Source organism: Phyllostomus hastatus, unplaced genomic scaffold (genome assembly GCF_019186645.2).
Source record: "Phyllostomus hastatus isolate PE091 unplaced genomic scaffold, TTU_PhHast_1.1 phas_contig_17, whole genome shotgun sequence".
NCBI classification, from domain to species: domain Eukaryota; kingdom Metazoa; phylum Chordata; class Mammalia; order Chiroptera; family Phyllostomidae; genus Phyllostomus; species Phyllostomus hastatus.
In genome coordinates, this window is record NW_025333664.1 from 30020739 (window position 1) to 30037698 (window position 16960).

At 38.4% G+C, this 16960-nt stretch overlaps 1 protein-coding gene across 4 annotated transcripts in view; it reads left to right on the top strand.

Annotated features, from left to right (window-relative positions):
- SNAP25 (synaptosome associated protein 25) overlaps positions 1-10081 on the top strand; it is a 79077-nt gene extending 68996 nt beyond the window's left edge. For all 4 annotated transcript variants that reach the window (XM_045833321.1, XM_045833318.1, XM_045833319.1 and 1 more), the window contains 3 exons: positions 527-652; positions 3343-3487; positions 8800-10081. In XM_045833321.1, coding sequence (XP_045689277.1) covers positions 527-652; positions 3343-3487; positions 8800-8868 — 340 coding nt within the window. In that variant the 3' untranslated portion in view covers positions 8869-10081. The remainder of the gene's footprint in view (positions 1-526; positions 653-3342; positions 3488-8799) is intronic.
- Positions 10082-16960: the final 6879 nt, after the last annotated feature.

Consider the following 16960-nt stretch of genomic DNA (forward strand, 5'->3'; position numbering starts at 1 on the left):
AGTTAGTTCCACACATGCATTGGGGGAAATAATTCAACAGGGAATTCTTCATGGCAGTGTGTAAAAACTCAGTCAAGTATGTTTTTCTTGAAGGCAGTGTGTTGCTGTGGTGTTGTACACATTATACTTGGCAGTCTTGTTTTTGTGTCTGTTTGCCAGTATGTTTTCCTGTGTGCTTTGTGTCTCAAAATATAACCATGTCACTGAAATAGAACTGATTGTCCTCAAGCTACCTTAATCCTTGTCTTTAACTAAACCACAAAAACAAACCAAAACAAGAACAAACTGTGGGCAAAGGTTACAGTCTCGACAACTGCAATTGACTCAATTGGAAATGAAATGCTGAGTAGTTGAGGCATGGTGGTGGCCAACTCTTTGGGTCCATATTATGATATATCGGTATTCTCTAATGCCTCAAATTAAAACTCATTTGCTTGGTTCGGTCCTTGGCTTGAAGAAATAACCATTGCTGTGAGCTTGATGCTCCACCCTCTTGCCTTCGTTACTCACCCTCTTTTTTGCATAGGCTTAAATCAAGTGATGCTTATAAAAAAGCCTGGGGCAACAATCAGGATGGAGTGGTGGCCAGCCAGCCTGCTCGTGTGGTGGACGAACGGGAGCAGATGGCCATCAGTGGTGGCTTCATTCGCAGGTGAGCCTTGTGCAGCCAACACTGTAGCAGCTGTCTACTTTTTGCACAACAGACAACCCCAGGCTGACTGGTTCTTAAAACAACACCCATTGAATCTGTACATTGGCTGAACAGTTCTTCTGACAGCCTCTTCTAGGCTCACTCATTACAGGTAACTGGGTGTGGAATGATCCAAAAAGGCCTCACTCATTTGTTTGGGGCTGTCAACATTCACTAGGGTTGGCAGGGGCTGCAGCAGAGTGCCTCTGTTCTCATCCTGTTTCCTCCAGCAGGATAGCTCAGGCTTCTTACAGGGAGGTAGAAGCATTCCATGGGGCAGGCTCCAATTCACAAGCACTTATTAAGCCTTTGCTTGTGTCATGTTTGCCAAAGCCTCATCAGACAAAGCAAGTCACATGATCAATATCCAGGGTCAATGCTGCAATAGACAGGCATCTCATTCTGTGAGTTTAATTGAACAGAACTATTAAAGAGATTGTTTAGAGGTGTGGATAGGGTTAGTAACAAGAACTGATAAAGCATTTAGGGATTAGCAACAGCAAGAAGAGTTCTGAAGAGACAGGAGAGAGCTATTATCACAACCTAGCAATAGCTAGGGCTGTGGGCAGAGGTAATAGGTAGAGAAATGCAGCTGCTGCCAAAACTATTAACAGTGGGAAATGAGAAAGGCAATAGATGTCCCAACTCATTACTCCTCTTGCCCTCCAAACTCTCATTGGCCATTTGCCAAAGTCCTTTGAAAGCTAGAGGTGAGAAAACCTGAGTGATATCTATGATATCTCAGTGATATCTGAGCTGTAGAGAGGTCAGCCTCTTGGGGCAGAGAGCAAAGGTCAGAGAACAAATCTGGGAGTACAAAGACAATACTGGGCATACCTGGCTTCTCATTAATCATTTCCTTTGAGATCTGGAAGCAAACGCCAAGTTAAATATCTATTTTTAAAAATCTGGGCCCTGGCAGGCGTAGCTCAGTGGACTGAGCACGGGCTGGGAACCAAAGTGTTGCAGGTTCAATTCCCAGTCAGGGTACATGCCTGGGTTGCAGGCCATGACCCCCAGCAACCACACACTGATGTTTCTCTCTCTCTCACTCTATCTCCCTCTCTTCCCTCTTTAAAAATAAATAAATAAAATCTTTTAAAAAATCTCATGTTACACAGATCTGTCAATTAAGAACTCAGCTTTCAGGAGACCAGAAAACAGTTACAGTAATAAATATTTCTGTTGTTGAAAAGAAAAAAATACCTATCCACTTTTATAGGTTACTATACCAGGACTCATCACCCAGGCCACTAATGATGCCAATCAATAATGCAGATTCAAGGGACAGGTCACTGTCACTTAGGTATTAGGTTTAAATATCTACCTAGAGCCTCATAGATGGCAATTTTATTCCTGTTGCTATCTGCTCCCAGGGAAACTAAAGCAGGGGATCTCAATCCTGCCTGCATATTAGAATAACTGGAGGAGTGTTTTGTTTTGTTTTGTTTTAATACAAGTGCCTGACCCTAATCCACACCAATTGAATCAGAATCTCTAGAAGTGGGACCTAGACAGCTGCAGTTTTTAAAGCTCCTCAGGTGATTCTAATATGCAATCAAGGCTGCTAACCATCAAATAAGAATATGCCTTAGCTGTTGACAATCATTTAAATAAGCTTCTCTCCTATGTTAAAAAAAAAGCTACGAAGTTCCCCCCTAATTTTTCTGGACTGGGCTGCTTTAAAAACCTCAGTGGGCTAGTCTGCATTAGGAGTTACCACAGGGGGAGGATTTTAACCCCTCTGAATACTTTTAGCCCATCACCATCTATAGTGGGAATATGTTATTTAGCCAGAACATTCTGGAGTAAGTGTAAGTACCTACCATTTGCAATAAGAATTACTGCCTTTTTAACTTTCAAGCTGAGCTATAGAAAAAAAATACAGCAAAATGGCAAAGCACTTTGAGAGCCAACTCCTTTCTTTCTACTCACACTGGAACAAAACCTTTTATCACAGTTTTTTTCCCCCTGAAATAGCCAATTCACAATGCCACCAAAAATCCCATAGCATTGAAATCTAAGCAAATAAAAATCATCTTAAACAAGCAGCTCCCTTTGGAGTTCTTGGGAGCAAGCAAGATTAGGAGGCAGTAGAAATTATCGTTACTCTTCCCGTGGACATTGGTCCCCAACGGGAAAGAAGGGAGCAGAGACATGCTCTGCCTTAGCACAACGGCTTTTTCTTTCATTCTCAATTTGGCCCCTGGAGATTTTGGTTGACAATTTAGAAGGAAAAATATAGTTCCTAACTAGCTCCATCTTCATTTTCTGACCTGGAATCCTCCCAACTAAAATAATTTTATTCTTAAAAAGTGAAAATTGGGATAAACATTTGAAGGGACAAAATTATATGCTGGCAGAAGTGACAGAGGTAAATAAATTAACCTATTTAATAATAGAAATTCTTTAAAACTAGAAATTCAAGGGATCAAAATGCATTATAAAATTTTCTAATAAAATAAAGAAAAACAAATAAAAACTATTTTCTAATGTATACAAAATAAATATTGTCCTCCCTTTGAATGGAGATTTCAGATAGATAAGATTGATACCTAGAGGTCTTAGGATTTTTTTCCTAAGTTTTGGATCCTTGGCATTCAAGTTTTCTCTCAACCTTTATCCATCAAAAATTGCGATTTGTTTCCAAGGGTAACAAATGACGCCCGAGAAAATGAAATGGATGAAAACCTGGAGCAGGTGAGCGGCATCATCGGAAACCTCCGTCACATGGCCTTGGATATGGGCAATGAGATTGACACACAGAATCGCCAGATCGACAGGATCATGGAGAAGGTGAGCATGTGGCAGTCAGCACATTTCCTTGTTCATTACTTCTTCTGAAGTAATCACTGAGAAAGTGGAAGGGCATAAATTGACCCTCACACCATGGCAGTGGATTCAGGCACAATGGTAGACAGAAAATTTTGATCTACCCCAAGATAAAAATTCAGCAACAGGTAAATAAATACAGGATAGAATTTAATCTAGCAGGTATTCCTCAGGGCACCTCTATTTTAGGTGTTGTGCTAGGCTTCACAGAACATGTAAAGATGAGAAAGATACCATCCCTGCTACCTAGAAACTCTCAGCCTAGGGGAGGCTATTAGCTTCCAGATGAATTTATTACCAGAGAAAATGTAATTCACTGAGACAGCCACACATGAAATGCTAAGTAGGTTAGATGAGGAAATATTTTAAGGATCGAGGGGTGGGAAAATCTAAAAAAAAAAATAGTTGAATTTGAACTGAGTCTTGTAGGATGGTTTGGACCTCGTCAAGTGGATATGATTTAGAAATAAAAATCAAGAAATGGGGAAAAGAATAGTTACTTTAGTTTAACCAGAAGATCAATATAAGCTTTGATTTTTATAAATGCCAAAGCTTTAATGATAGTTCAAAAAGGCCCAGATTCCATTTCTGGTCCAACAATACACATATCCAGATTTCAAAGTAAGGAACATAATGTGACATAAGGTTGAGTTCACACAAGGGCACCAGATGCAACTCCAAGACTGATCCCATAGTGTCACCAAGAGGCATAAGGAAGAGTGGCGAGAGTAGAATCGGGAGGGGTGGGGTTGGGGGCCTGAGATTACAAGGGAAGAGAAAGGAGCACTGGAAAGCTTTTATAAAAAATATTTGGGACACCAAAGCCTAACATTCCACATTATATAAATCTGACATAGTTTCTATGTCCTTGTATTCCACCCCTCACCAATCAGTAGAGTCTTGACTGTTACTTACAATATCTTCAAATGTCCAAATGACAAAAGGAAACAATAGACACATTATAAGTTTAATGATAACTATGCATCTGTAATCAGTTATAGGTGACTAATCTTATCATGTGTGAGTTTATTCCCTGGGAGATATTGAAGTTTTGAGCCTGAGATCCCAAATCTCCTTTTAACAATTTATTCTACTTTGGTGAACAGAGAAGGATGTTTTTGAGATCTCTTTAATCATAAGGCTAAATATTCAGTTTCTTGGTACCTAAGCAATCTCTACTGATGTGAAAAAGGAATAAGCAGATGGAAAGGGAACACTTTGTCCTCTTGTGCTCTATGGGCTCCATATTAAAAATATCTGATTGCATAATATGTTACTTGATCAATATTTAGCTACACAAATGTCAGTGTTGATTGGCAAAATGCTTGTGCTTTGCCTTTACTTTTACAAGTCATGACATACTTACCATTGTTTAGAGCCTTTGATACTCTAAAGCTTTTAAAGCTGAGCAAATCAATAGGTTTTAGAATGATATTGAGAGTTTTAAAATGCACTGGAGTCAACACAAACTGACCTAACCCATTACAGCCAAGAATAAATGAACTAAGGAATAATTGCTGAACTACCTTCCAACAGAAAAATGATTTGAAAAAACAAGTAGCCCTTTTCTATTAATGGACTCAATTTACTCAAAGAAGTAGGGAGATAATATACCTCTAACTCAATTAGAGTTCTGGAGGAGAAATTTTACTGAGAGAGAGGGGTCAACCTTTATTGATAGAGTTGGACTTTAAGCAAGAAAAATTGTTCCTGGAAAGGCAAGTGGCACTTTAATTCTGCCACTTTGCAATTCTAGCTGTCTTTTTTAGGGAAAACCTTTCATTCTGGGCCCAGTTTACTACAAGAACAAAGACATATGCAGCTATATGGTTTAATCAAAAGTCAGGGGGAAATAGCCATTATGGTTGGTGTCATTCCTTGAACACTGAGTTGCTTAAGGGGTGGGAAGAGGTCTAATTGCCTTGAATAACTAGCTTTTTCTCCCCCCCCCATAATTACAGTCTGGACATGGTTTAGTTAGAACCCAGTTCATCCCAGCATTGCCCTCAATGCATGTTATGTGGGCTTCACAATTCACAGACTTTCACCTTCTCACATATGTTCTCACTTCTGATCATAGAAAATGGTGTGCAGAGTCTCACCATTAGTATTAGTATGCCTAATACTAAATCAAAATCACACAGTAGGAGGAAAGAGAATTTTCTGGTGTTTCTCTCATATGCTGTCATGACCCCAGCAACAACTTTCAGCTAATTCCATCAATAATGATCCTTTCTCATCACTTTGATTAAAAATAAGTTTTGGGAGTTCAAAACAATGAAATTTTCAATATGTGCCCATAGACTGTCAAGAAATGACTTTGCCCTTTTAAAAAGCTTGCTTTCTAATTAGGATATTTATATATACAGGTGGGCAAAAGTAGGTTTACAGTTGTTTGTATGGACAATAATACAATAATTAATACATAATAATATAAGAATAAATTTTTTTGCATGCCCATAACTGTAAATCTACTTTTGCCCACCCCACATATATGTTTTCTAAGGTTAAAAAGGTACTATTGTTTCATAACACTAAAATAGGGCAAGTTTACATCAGATATTTTATGGGAACTGTTGCTAAAGAAATAACTTAGTGATGTTCAAACTTCAATTTAAATTTGTCAGGGGCAGATGCCACATGCATGGTGGAATACAGTTAGGCTGAAGCCTTAGCAATCCTCAGATTCTCCTACCAATAAGGAAACATGGCATTTGAAAACTAAGATCTTGAGTCCAACAGGGTTTTCCTGCACTTCTCATTTAAAAGATAATACGAGAATAGTTCAAACCTGGGATGAGAACTGGCTGCCATGGTGGATAATAAACCTCTACTTCTGGGAGTCTGAGCTGTGGCCTAAAAACTACCTGCCATGGTCTGAATCTGAGATTTCCAGCATGTTCAGAAGGGTGGGCTAATTGGCTCCTTCTAACTCTCTTACTGGCTTTCCAGTGGGCATCTTGGCTTTCCCACAAGGACAAATCTTGTCATATCTTGGGTATGCCAGCAAGTTCAGGATCCTCTAAATAGAAACATGAAAAGTGGGATGAGATGAAATCCATAAATACAATCCTAAAGCCTATAAATAGAATAAACACAGGAGCATTCTCCAAATACCAGGAAGATATCTAAAAGGAGATTATTTCGGGATTTTTTTCTAAAAGATACTATTTCTGTTATACTAATTATAAAGATGTGGCATCTTTGTGTCTGATATTGTATGGGTTGGAATTTTGATATGCTTCATAAAAAATTTAGGTGGAAATCACAGATGCTCACTAAACACAGGTCTGTTTCAGCTCCTCCCAGATCCTTTGAAGATGTCCAGAGAAACTTCATGCTCTCCTTTAAAATATCCTCTTGTTCCACCATGTGAAGGTCACTAATGCATTCTTAATGCAGGAGGTCCTAGAACATTTGCCTACAAAAATGTCATTCATTTTGAAATGGATAGTTTTTTTCATTTAAGCTTTTCTCAGTCTGGGAAAATAGCATAATTCAATCTGCAGGAACATTTCACATTGGTCTAAACCTGTAATTTTTCTTTGCACCAACATGTCATTATTTCTGATAGGGATTGTAGCTAAAGAAGGAAGATTTAAAAGCCAAAAAAATTGCCCTGGCAGGTGTGGCTCAGTTTGTTGGAAAATTGTCCCATAGACCAAAAAGTCATGGGTTCAGTTACCTGTCAGAGCACATAGCTGCGTTGCGGGTTAGATCTCTGGGGCTCATACACAACTGATACTTCTCTCTCACATCAATGTTTGTCTCTTTTTCTCTCTCTCTCTTCCTCCCTCTCTAAAAAGCAATGAAAAAAAAATGTCCTAGGGTAAGGATAAAAAAAAGCTAAGTAAAATTGAAGAGAATATTATTTTCCAAATTAGGAACCCAAGATCAAAAATATGAGTCTATGGATTAAAATAATCAAGGAAATTTAATGCTCTCCCTGACTTGTTTTGAAAGTCAACTCTTGATAATCTAAACAGAGGTTGGAAACTATTGCCGGATAATTTAGAATTATGAATAATCTAGAAATATTTCTGTTTCCACTTGGCAAACTTCTATTTGAATATGGATAACTCTTGGGTCCTGGGACTCCACACTTAAACTGAATATAGAAGACCCAACTTGATAGAGATTGGAATGCACAAAGCACAGTAGTAGAAGTAAAATCAGTAATCAATGAATAAATATTGATTGACAGAAAAACAGTTCTGTTTCCTAGAATGTTTAATTTTTGCCTCTATTTGCTGACTCCTAGGTTTCTCAGTGATATTAGCAACAGTTTATTTTCTGGGGTTTAAAGGTCTGTCTTGGTAGCCCTGGGTTTCATGCTGTATATATAACGAAAGTTAGCTCAAGCAGTGAGGTTATCAATCAAGGCATGAAAATACGGTAAATGTGCTCGTGTTAAAACAAGTCAGTTTTCAAACTCATAGAAGTGGGTCTTCAGAAATGGGGCTGTAAAATAATTAAAAATCCCAAAAAGCAAGCCAAATTTTCACCTAATAATAATCTCAAGATAAGATATATTGAACACTTAATTTTTGCAAAACATTATTCTAAGCACATTGTGTGCATAAATGGATTTCCTCTTCACAGCAAATCTAGGAAGTAAAATGATTAACATAATAATTACCAGTGTGGACTCTGACTTCAGGCTGCTTATCTTCTGACTCTGGTGTCCCCACTTACTAGTACTATGACTTTAGACAAATTGCCTAAGGTTTTAGGTTTTCTCACTTGGAAAGGGGAGCTAATAACAGTATACACTTCATAGTTGATGTCTATCTTGCTGTTACCAAAGTTGAATGAATGAAATAGAGTATACACTGGTGCTTATTAGCAGTACTCTCTATTGCCCCTAGCTTACAGATGAGACAGCTGAGGCCCCATGATGTTAAGTAATTTACTCAAAGTAACACTACTAATATGTTATCTATGATTTGAAGCCAACTATATAAATAGTAATAGTTCAATTCAATGCAACAGATGTAAGAGCCCACCATAGATGTCATTAGGTGTCATTTCAGGAGAGAAATATAAATGATATAACTCTGTCCCCAAAAGGACACTCTCTGGTGGGGGAAATAGTCATGAGAACTAAGATCAAGTTTCTATGATCATGTCTAATATAGTAGAAACACAAAGAGATGGTCAACTCTGGTAAAGTTGCGAGATGCCTTCATCAAAAAGGGTGCATTTGAATTGGACTCACAGGGGTGAATGAAATGTTAATGGCTAACCTGGATTCTGTTTTCTTTTTCCTTTCCTAGGCTGATTCCAACAAAACCAGAATTGATGAGGCCAACCAACGTGCAACAAAGATGCTGGGGAGTGGTTAAATGTGTCCACCTGTGTTCTCTTCCAAATGCTGTCAAGCAAGACAGCACCTTCATGCTTTTCTCATGGTATTATCTAGTAGGTCTGCACACACACACATCAGTCCACCCTCATTGTGAATCTTGTCTTGTGTTGTCCATCAGTTTCCCAAAAATATTATGTCTTTTGTTCTTTCTGAATCTCTTTCTTTCCAAAGGTTGTATATAGTAGTCATTTGGTGGCTCTAACTCCCTACATAAGATGTCTTGGTTTTCATTTTTCCCTTTATCTCCTCAGTGGTGTTTGCTGAATGACAACAATTTAGGAATGCTCAATGTGCTGTTGATTCTTTCAATCACAGTATTGTTCTTGTAAAACTGTGACATTCCACAGAGCTACTGCCACGGTCCTTTCTTTGGGTGTCAGGCTCTGAAACTCTCAAAATTTGCTGTCTTTGGTTCCTCATGGCTGTCATCTATGATTTCATGATTAGACAATGTGGAATTACATAACAGGCATTGCACTAAAAGTGATGTGATTTATGCATTTATGCATGAGAATTAAATAGATTTTTAGATTCCTACTTAAACAAAATCTTTCCATGACAGTAGCATACTGATGAGAAAACACACACACACATGCAACAACGGGAACAACAGAACAACAAAGCATGCTCAGTATTGAGACACTGTCAAGATTAAGTTATACCAGCAAAACTGCAGTAGTGTCATTTTCTTTCTGTCAATATATAGACTTATTAATCATAATCATCCTTTTTTTGAAAAAGAATTTTAAAAAAAGATGAATTTGACACACTCACCATTTAATCATTTCCAGCAAAATCAACGTTTGGCTGAAATTATGTCAAATGGATGTAATATAGGGTTTGTTTGCTGCTTTTGAAGGCTGTTTTTTGGAGAAAGCTATCTTGCTGTGAAACTGTGGAGATGTAAATTTTATAAGGCTGACTCTTACTAATCACCATTTTCCCTGTGGTTTGTTATCAGTTCAATTCTCTGTTGCTTAATCTAGAGCTATGCATACCAAATTGCTGAGATGTTTAGTAGCTGATAAAGAAATCTTTAAAAAATAATATAAATGAATGAAATATAGATAAACTGTGAGATAAATATCATTACAGCATGTAATATTAAATTCCTCCTGTCTCCTCTGTCAGTTTGTGAAGTGATTGACATTTTGTAGCTAGTTTAAAATTATTAAAAATTATAGATACCAGATGTCTGCTTTAACTTCTTCATGGACCCCATCTGATTTTGCACTCACACAAGAAGGGAAAGTCTGGTCACTTCATCCCATTGCCCTTAAGAAGCCAATTCTGTGTGCTGAGGACACTGAATGGAAAAAACAAAGGTGTCTCTTAGACACAATTCCAGTAGCAGTTGAAACTTGGCTTGATTTTTATAATTTGTTTCAAAAATACTTGTGTGTAGATTCAGTATTGGCTGTGGGAAGATATATAATTTTGCAGAAGACATGGGAAAAATAATCTGTGGTGCTCAGACATGGACCTAAATAGATTCAGGTGTATCATTTGTCAGTCTTCCTTCCACTCCCCCGTATATTCCCACCAAAGCTGAGCCCTCCGCAACCACCACTGCCGCCTTGACTTTGTAACAGTTTTCTGACATATCATACAAATCACTTATTTAAAATATAGAATTCAATGGTCTTTAGCATATTCAGAATTTTGCGGTCTAATTTTAGAATATTGTCACCCCAAAAAGAAACCCAATACCTATTAGCAGTCAGTCCCATCCCACTATTCCCAGCCATAGACAGCCACTAATTTATGTTCTGCCTCTATATATTTGCCTGTTTTGAACATGTCATATTAATGGAATTAGACAAGATGTAATCTTTCATGAGTGGCTTCTTTTATTTAGCATAATGTTTTCAAGGTTCATCCATGTTGTAACATACATCACAGCTTCATTCCTTTTTATGGACAAATAATATTATATGGAAAACACACTGTGTTTATCCATTCAGCCACTGATGGACATTGGGATTGTTTTCACTTTTTGGCTATTATGAGTTATGCTTCTATGAACACTCATATATAAATTTTTGTGTGGACATGTGTTTTCAACTCTGTTAACATCGCTATTTTTCCACCATCTTTGCCTTGACCACCTACACTTCTACTACCTATACTTCTACCACCATCACCTTCACCATTACCTGTGCCCCCTCTATCTCCACTGTAACTATTGCCTCAACTATCACCACCTTCACCCTCCCACTGCCTCTGCCACCTCTCCACCATCTTAACTAGCACATCCACCATTATCACTGCTACCTTCCCAATGATCTTTAGCCCCTCCATTACTATTGCCATCACCACCATTGCCTCTGCCTCTGCCGTCTCTACCACCTTCACCAGCCACCACCATTACCACCATCACCTCTGTCACCTCTACCACCCCCTCTGCCTCTCCTATCCCATAATAGCAATCAAATCAATTTATTCTGGATGTTCTGGTTGGCTGCAGATCATTTCACCAGCAGCTCTTAAGATTTTGTGAGAACAACTAAGAAGTAAAAACAGTGAAGACAAACTCATCCTCAGTAAATGTTTGCAGTTCTTTACCTTCTTTCCAAGCCTCACAACAGGTTCTAGAGATATTCTAGATGCTCAGGAAAGTTATTCAAAGAGCCAGGCATAAAACATCTATTTCCTACAGAAGATGCTGAAAGACATAGAAAGTGAATAAATACACGGCATATGTCAAAACTGCTAAGGGGGCAATGTATGGGGCCATGTTAGAAAACTCTGTTCCAAATTCCATGTGTTCTCAGTCAGGTGAGTGAGTGTGTTTCCACATTGTCTGAATAATTAAAAACCCAACTGGATACATGAAAGGTAAGATATGGGCATTTTGCTTTAAAGTCCATCACATAGTTCACTCTGAAGCATATTTCTTTGATAATTGAGTTTATTCAACCTCAGCTCTAATGCAATCGACTCCTTTTGGCTAAAGGAGAACATATACCCTGTGGATGAATTAGCTCTGGGTAATGTGCCAACTCAGGAAGTACATTAGAAATATAATGATTATGGTAAGGAGGAACTGTGTCAAGGCTAAACCTTCTGCCTCCCTCTTCCATGAGCCTTCTACAAAAGACAGGCCAGACAAAGTGAAAGCTGGTCCTGGATCCTAACAACAGAGTCCTTTCCTTTGTTTGCCTATTTCTAGGTTCTGTTATTCTTCTTCCATATCCTCCCTCAGCATCTGATTTGACCAACTTTTCCCAATGTTTGTGTCACTGCTTTGTCATCAATTGGATGATTACACTGGAAATTAAGAGAAAGGGAAGAAAATCTATACTTTGTTACCATCCAGTACATGCCAGGTCCTGTGTTTAGTGCCTTATATAGGTAGACTCATTAAAGCCTCTTAAAAACTCCACAAAAATAGGCATTAATAGCTCATTTTTCAGGGGAAGAAATTAATAGTTTATTTAAACAAGATCTCCCAGCTAGTAAGTGATATAAGCATGATGTATGTGTAACTCCAAAGCTATAGAGAAGTCTGGAAAATAAATTCAGGATGGTGCCTCCCTCAATTCAACCAGAAACTCCAGGAGATATTTGGCTTCACAAAAAAAACAGCAAAGACAAGTATATTGGATTTCTTAGCAGGAGTTCTTGGTGAACCTGCCTTTTATCATTTATTTATTCATTTGTAAAATATTTACTGGGCTTCTATGCCAGGTCCTAAGTATTGAGAGCAGAGCAGAAAGGGAAAAAAGTAGAAAATTCCCTGCATTTACTGAACTTACACTCAAGCTGGAGAGAGATAGATAAACGAACAAGTAAAATACAAAGTATATCAGATGGTAAGTGCCAGAGGAAAATGCAAAACAATGAAGAGGAAAGAGTGCAGGAGATAGGAAAGAGAGTGTTATTTTAAAATAGAGTGATGGGGCCCTGACTGGTGTGGTTCATGGAGTTGGGCATTGTCCCATGAACCAAAGGGTCACTAGTTCAGTTCTCACTCAGGGTACATGCCTGGGTTGTGGGCCAGTCCCCAGTTGGGGGCAAGCAGGAGGCAACCCATTGATGTTTCTCTTGTACACTGAAATTTTTCTCCTTCTCTCTCTCCCTCCCTTACCCTCTCTCTAAAAATAAAACTTTAAAAAAAATAAAAATAGAAGACCTCACAGATAAGGTAAGTTTAAGCAGAGAATTCAAGTGTTAGAATAACTAAAATTATATGTCCAGAGTAAACCCATTTAGGAAAGATGGGTCAGGATTAATGAAATAAATGTACAAGCTACCTATATCTTTTCACTTTGTAATCCTGGAGGACCTCCTCTGCAACTCAGTCAACAGCGGTTTAAAGTGTTTCTACCATTGTTCAAAAGACACTTGCAAAATCCTTGGCCCAAGCAAGGAGGCAAATTCAGAGGATAAAACGGTATGCAAGGGACAAATATCAAGTCAAATTTTCTTAGAAAAGTTGGAAGTGTTAACTTTAGGGTCTAAAATTTAGGAATTCTTCCTTTATGTGATTTTTGTACAATCATCAACTTAGTAATTTACCTTCAAGTAGGTGAGTCACATACCTCAGGTTTTCTATCTAGGTTTTAGAAACTCAAATCAATCTTCTACATGTAGAAAGCTTTGGGAAACAAAGAGGCTAAGGAAAAGTAAACTATAAACAAGTCATTTAACCATACTCATGACTATTGTCATGACTATTTCCAGGATAACTATCTAACATTCTAGAATTCTAGAGTTCCAGTCCCAGGCAGGGTTCAACCAGCTGGTGTTCCCCACCCACCCTTATACCCATCCATAGCTCCTCCAGGCTCTTATAACAGGGGGTTTACTGCCTTGAGTTCATGATCTTCTTTCCACAAGCAACTCAGAAAAATGTGGCCCATAATTCTTCTACAGGACACTTGGTGCCCAGTCTACAACCTCTGAGCAATTTCCTCTATTCACAAAAGGCTGTTGCAGTGAAGAACCCTGTAATTTTCTGTCGTGGGGCAGGGAACACCAGAAATGTTAAAGTTTTAATGCCCCTGGAAGCAGTCCTCAACCAGGATGGATGGGGATGGGTGAGTGGATACCCAGTTTCCTTGGACCCAGGTTGAGACAGCTCTACATGTGTGTTCTACATTATCTCTCAGAGATGTCCTTGCAGAAACAATCCCAGTTCCTCACATGATAACTTGACTGATGATTATCACTCTCTTTCATGACTTTCTTTTCTTCTCTGTCTCTTTCCCACCTCACAACTTGTGTTTCCTAGAATCTCTTTTCAAATAAACTACTTGCCCCAAAACCTTGTTTCAGGGTCTGCTTCTGGGGAAGCCCTACCTCAGGCAACACTTTCTCATGAGATACATGCCAGCTTCTGAGAATCTCCCCCAAAACACTGCCATACAGAAATTTCTATAGGTGCTGCCTTCCACCTATTTCCAAGCATTCTTTGGACCCATTCATCATCAGTGAAATTGACCTTAATTCTTACAACCTGCATTTAAAAACTGGTATTCTAGCCCTGGCTTGATGGCTCAGTTGGTTAGAGCATTGCCCTGATACACCAAGGTTGCATGTTTGTTCCCTGGTCAGAGCACATACATGAAGCAACCAATGAATGCCTAAAGAAGTGAAACAACAAATCAATGTTTATCTCTCTCTCTGTTTCTCTCCCTCTCTCTCAAATCAATAAATAAAAATTAAAAAAATAAAAACTGGTATTCATCAGTGGTGATCAAGGAGCTGCATGCAAAGCAATACCAACTATTGCCTTAGCACATTGTTCTTCACCTGTGAAATCCAGCTTCTGTACCTATGCACCACCACACTCTCCCCTAACAAGGGTTGGAGGAATGAAAAGGAAGTTTGCTGCCTCCCACAAAGTTATAAACTAAAGAGTAGTGTCAAGGTGCTATGGAAAGAGAATTTTCAGACTTTCCTAAGGCTTAGTCTATGTAGATCTAAGCAAAAGGGATATAATGATGCTTGTCTTGCCTGTTTCACTGAATGGTGTAGAATATCAACTAATGTTAATTAAATGCCTTGTAAATCTTATATGCCACAAACATAACAATTAAAGTGAAAGAAAACATGACCAAGCAATTCCACTTCTAGTAATATATCCAAAAAAGAAAGAAACACTAATTCAAAAAATATATGTGCCCCTATGTTCATTGCAGTGTTATTTACAAAACTAAGTATGGAAGCAGCCCAAGTGCCTCTCAGTAGATGAGTGGATAAAGAAGCTGTGGTACATTTATGCACTGAAATACTACTTGGCCATAAAAAATAAGGAAATCTTACCCTGTGAGACAGCATGGATGGCCCTGTAGAGCATTATGCTAAGTCAAATAAGCCAGCCAGAGAAAGACAAGTACCATATGATTTTACTTACATGTGGAACGCAATGAACAAAATAAACAAACAAAATGGAAACAGACTTATAGATACAGAAAACAGACAGGCAGCTGTCAGAGTGGGGGTTGCAGGGTTGAGTGAAAAAGGTGAAGGGATTAAGAAAAGAAAAGCTCAGAGACACAGACAACAGTATGGTGATTACTAGAGGGAAAAGGGTAGGGGGGTGTAGAAGATGGTAAAGGGAGGATAAATGGTGATGAAAGGAGACTTGACTTGGAGTAGTGAACACAGTACAATATACAGATAATGTATTATAGGATTGTATGCCTGAAACCTATTAATAATTTCATTAACCAATGTCACTCCAATAAATTCAATAAAAAAGTGAAAATAAATTAGTAATTAATTAAGTGAAAGAAAACACAATCAACACCATCAGAGACAAAAACAGGCCTCCCTCCCTTGCCACTTCTAATTAGAGAATTCTTTCACTGCATATATGTATGCATGATTTACACAATGAACTTCATCTTAAATTTATGTGAACATATTTCCACATCAAATATGTTTCACTACTTTGTTAATTCTACCAATCAACTGTCCAAGTATCTCCATGTACCAAATTGTAACAGTTGATGTGTTGAATTTTTTCACTATTATATTTCAGTCTCTCTGACCTTTACCCAAATGTCTTAAAGTCAAGGATATTATCCAGCTGTTGATCTCATCTAAAATAGAAATTATTCTCTAGATGTTATTGTGAGAACCAAACGACTCATAGAACTCTACAGTTCTATCCTAATATTACTATTGTTTTCATTTCTGCCAATATTGTCAATGGTAATAAGGCAAACCAGACAAATGATTCAAGAAATACAGTGGAGGCTATAAAACTTCTGTAACAGTTAGCTACAGCTATGAAACAAACCACCCCAAAACATGGTGACTTAAAACAATGAATGTTTATTTAGCTTGCAGTTCTACAATTTGATATTTTGAGCTGGGCTTGCTTGGCAGTTCTTCAGGGCTTTGCAAAGCACCTCATGTTACATAGTCAACAGCACGTCAGCTGGGCAGCTTAACCATGGGAGTTGGCTAGCTATTGGCTGATGCACTTTACTTCTCCTCTCTGTGGTCTCTTCTTCTCAAGTAGTCCAAGATTTAGTCTCATGGAAGAGTCAGAAAAATTCCAAGAAATAGAGTAGATGCACACAAAACTTCCTCTAAGCTCATTGCTTTTACCATACTCTATTGGCAAAAACAAGTGACAAGACTAGTTCAATCTCAGGAGATAGGGAAATTCTCTCCAGCTATATTAGGAAAAGTTTCAAAGTCATACTATAAAGGGTGTGGATACCAAGGTGGGTGAATCATATGACTATATTTACAATCTGTTGCCAGTGGAAGTGGGGTTCTTTCACAGGATCACAAAAAAAGCATTTCATGTACTCATGCATGGGAGATTGTGGTGTGATAAGATTTATTTGGGTGGAAATAGAGGGTTTTCTCTTTGTCTTCCATCTCTGTCTGTCCTTCCATGGACAACGTACAACCATGTCTTCAGCAAGGCCAAAACAAAGGCCAGTGTCCACAGTTTCCATTTCATGTTAAACCTTCGTCCTTTGGAGCCTACAGGAGATAGCTCAGCTGTCTCAATCCCCACCCAGGTAGCTTAGAACTTTTTCCAGCTTCACTGCTATATTCAGGCTCCCACCTAGAGCCTGCATTTATGGTCCCTGTGGCTG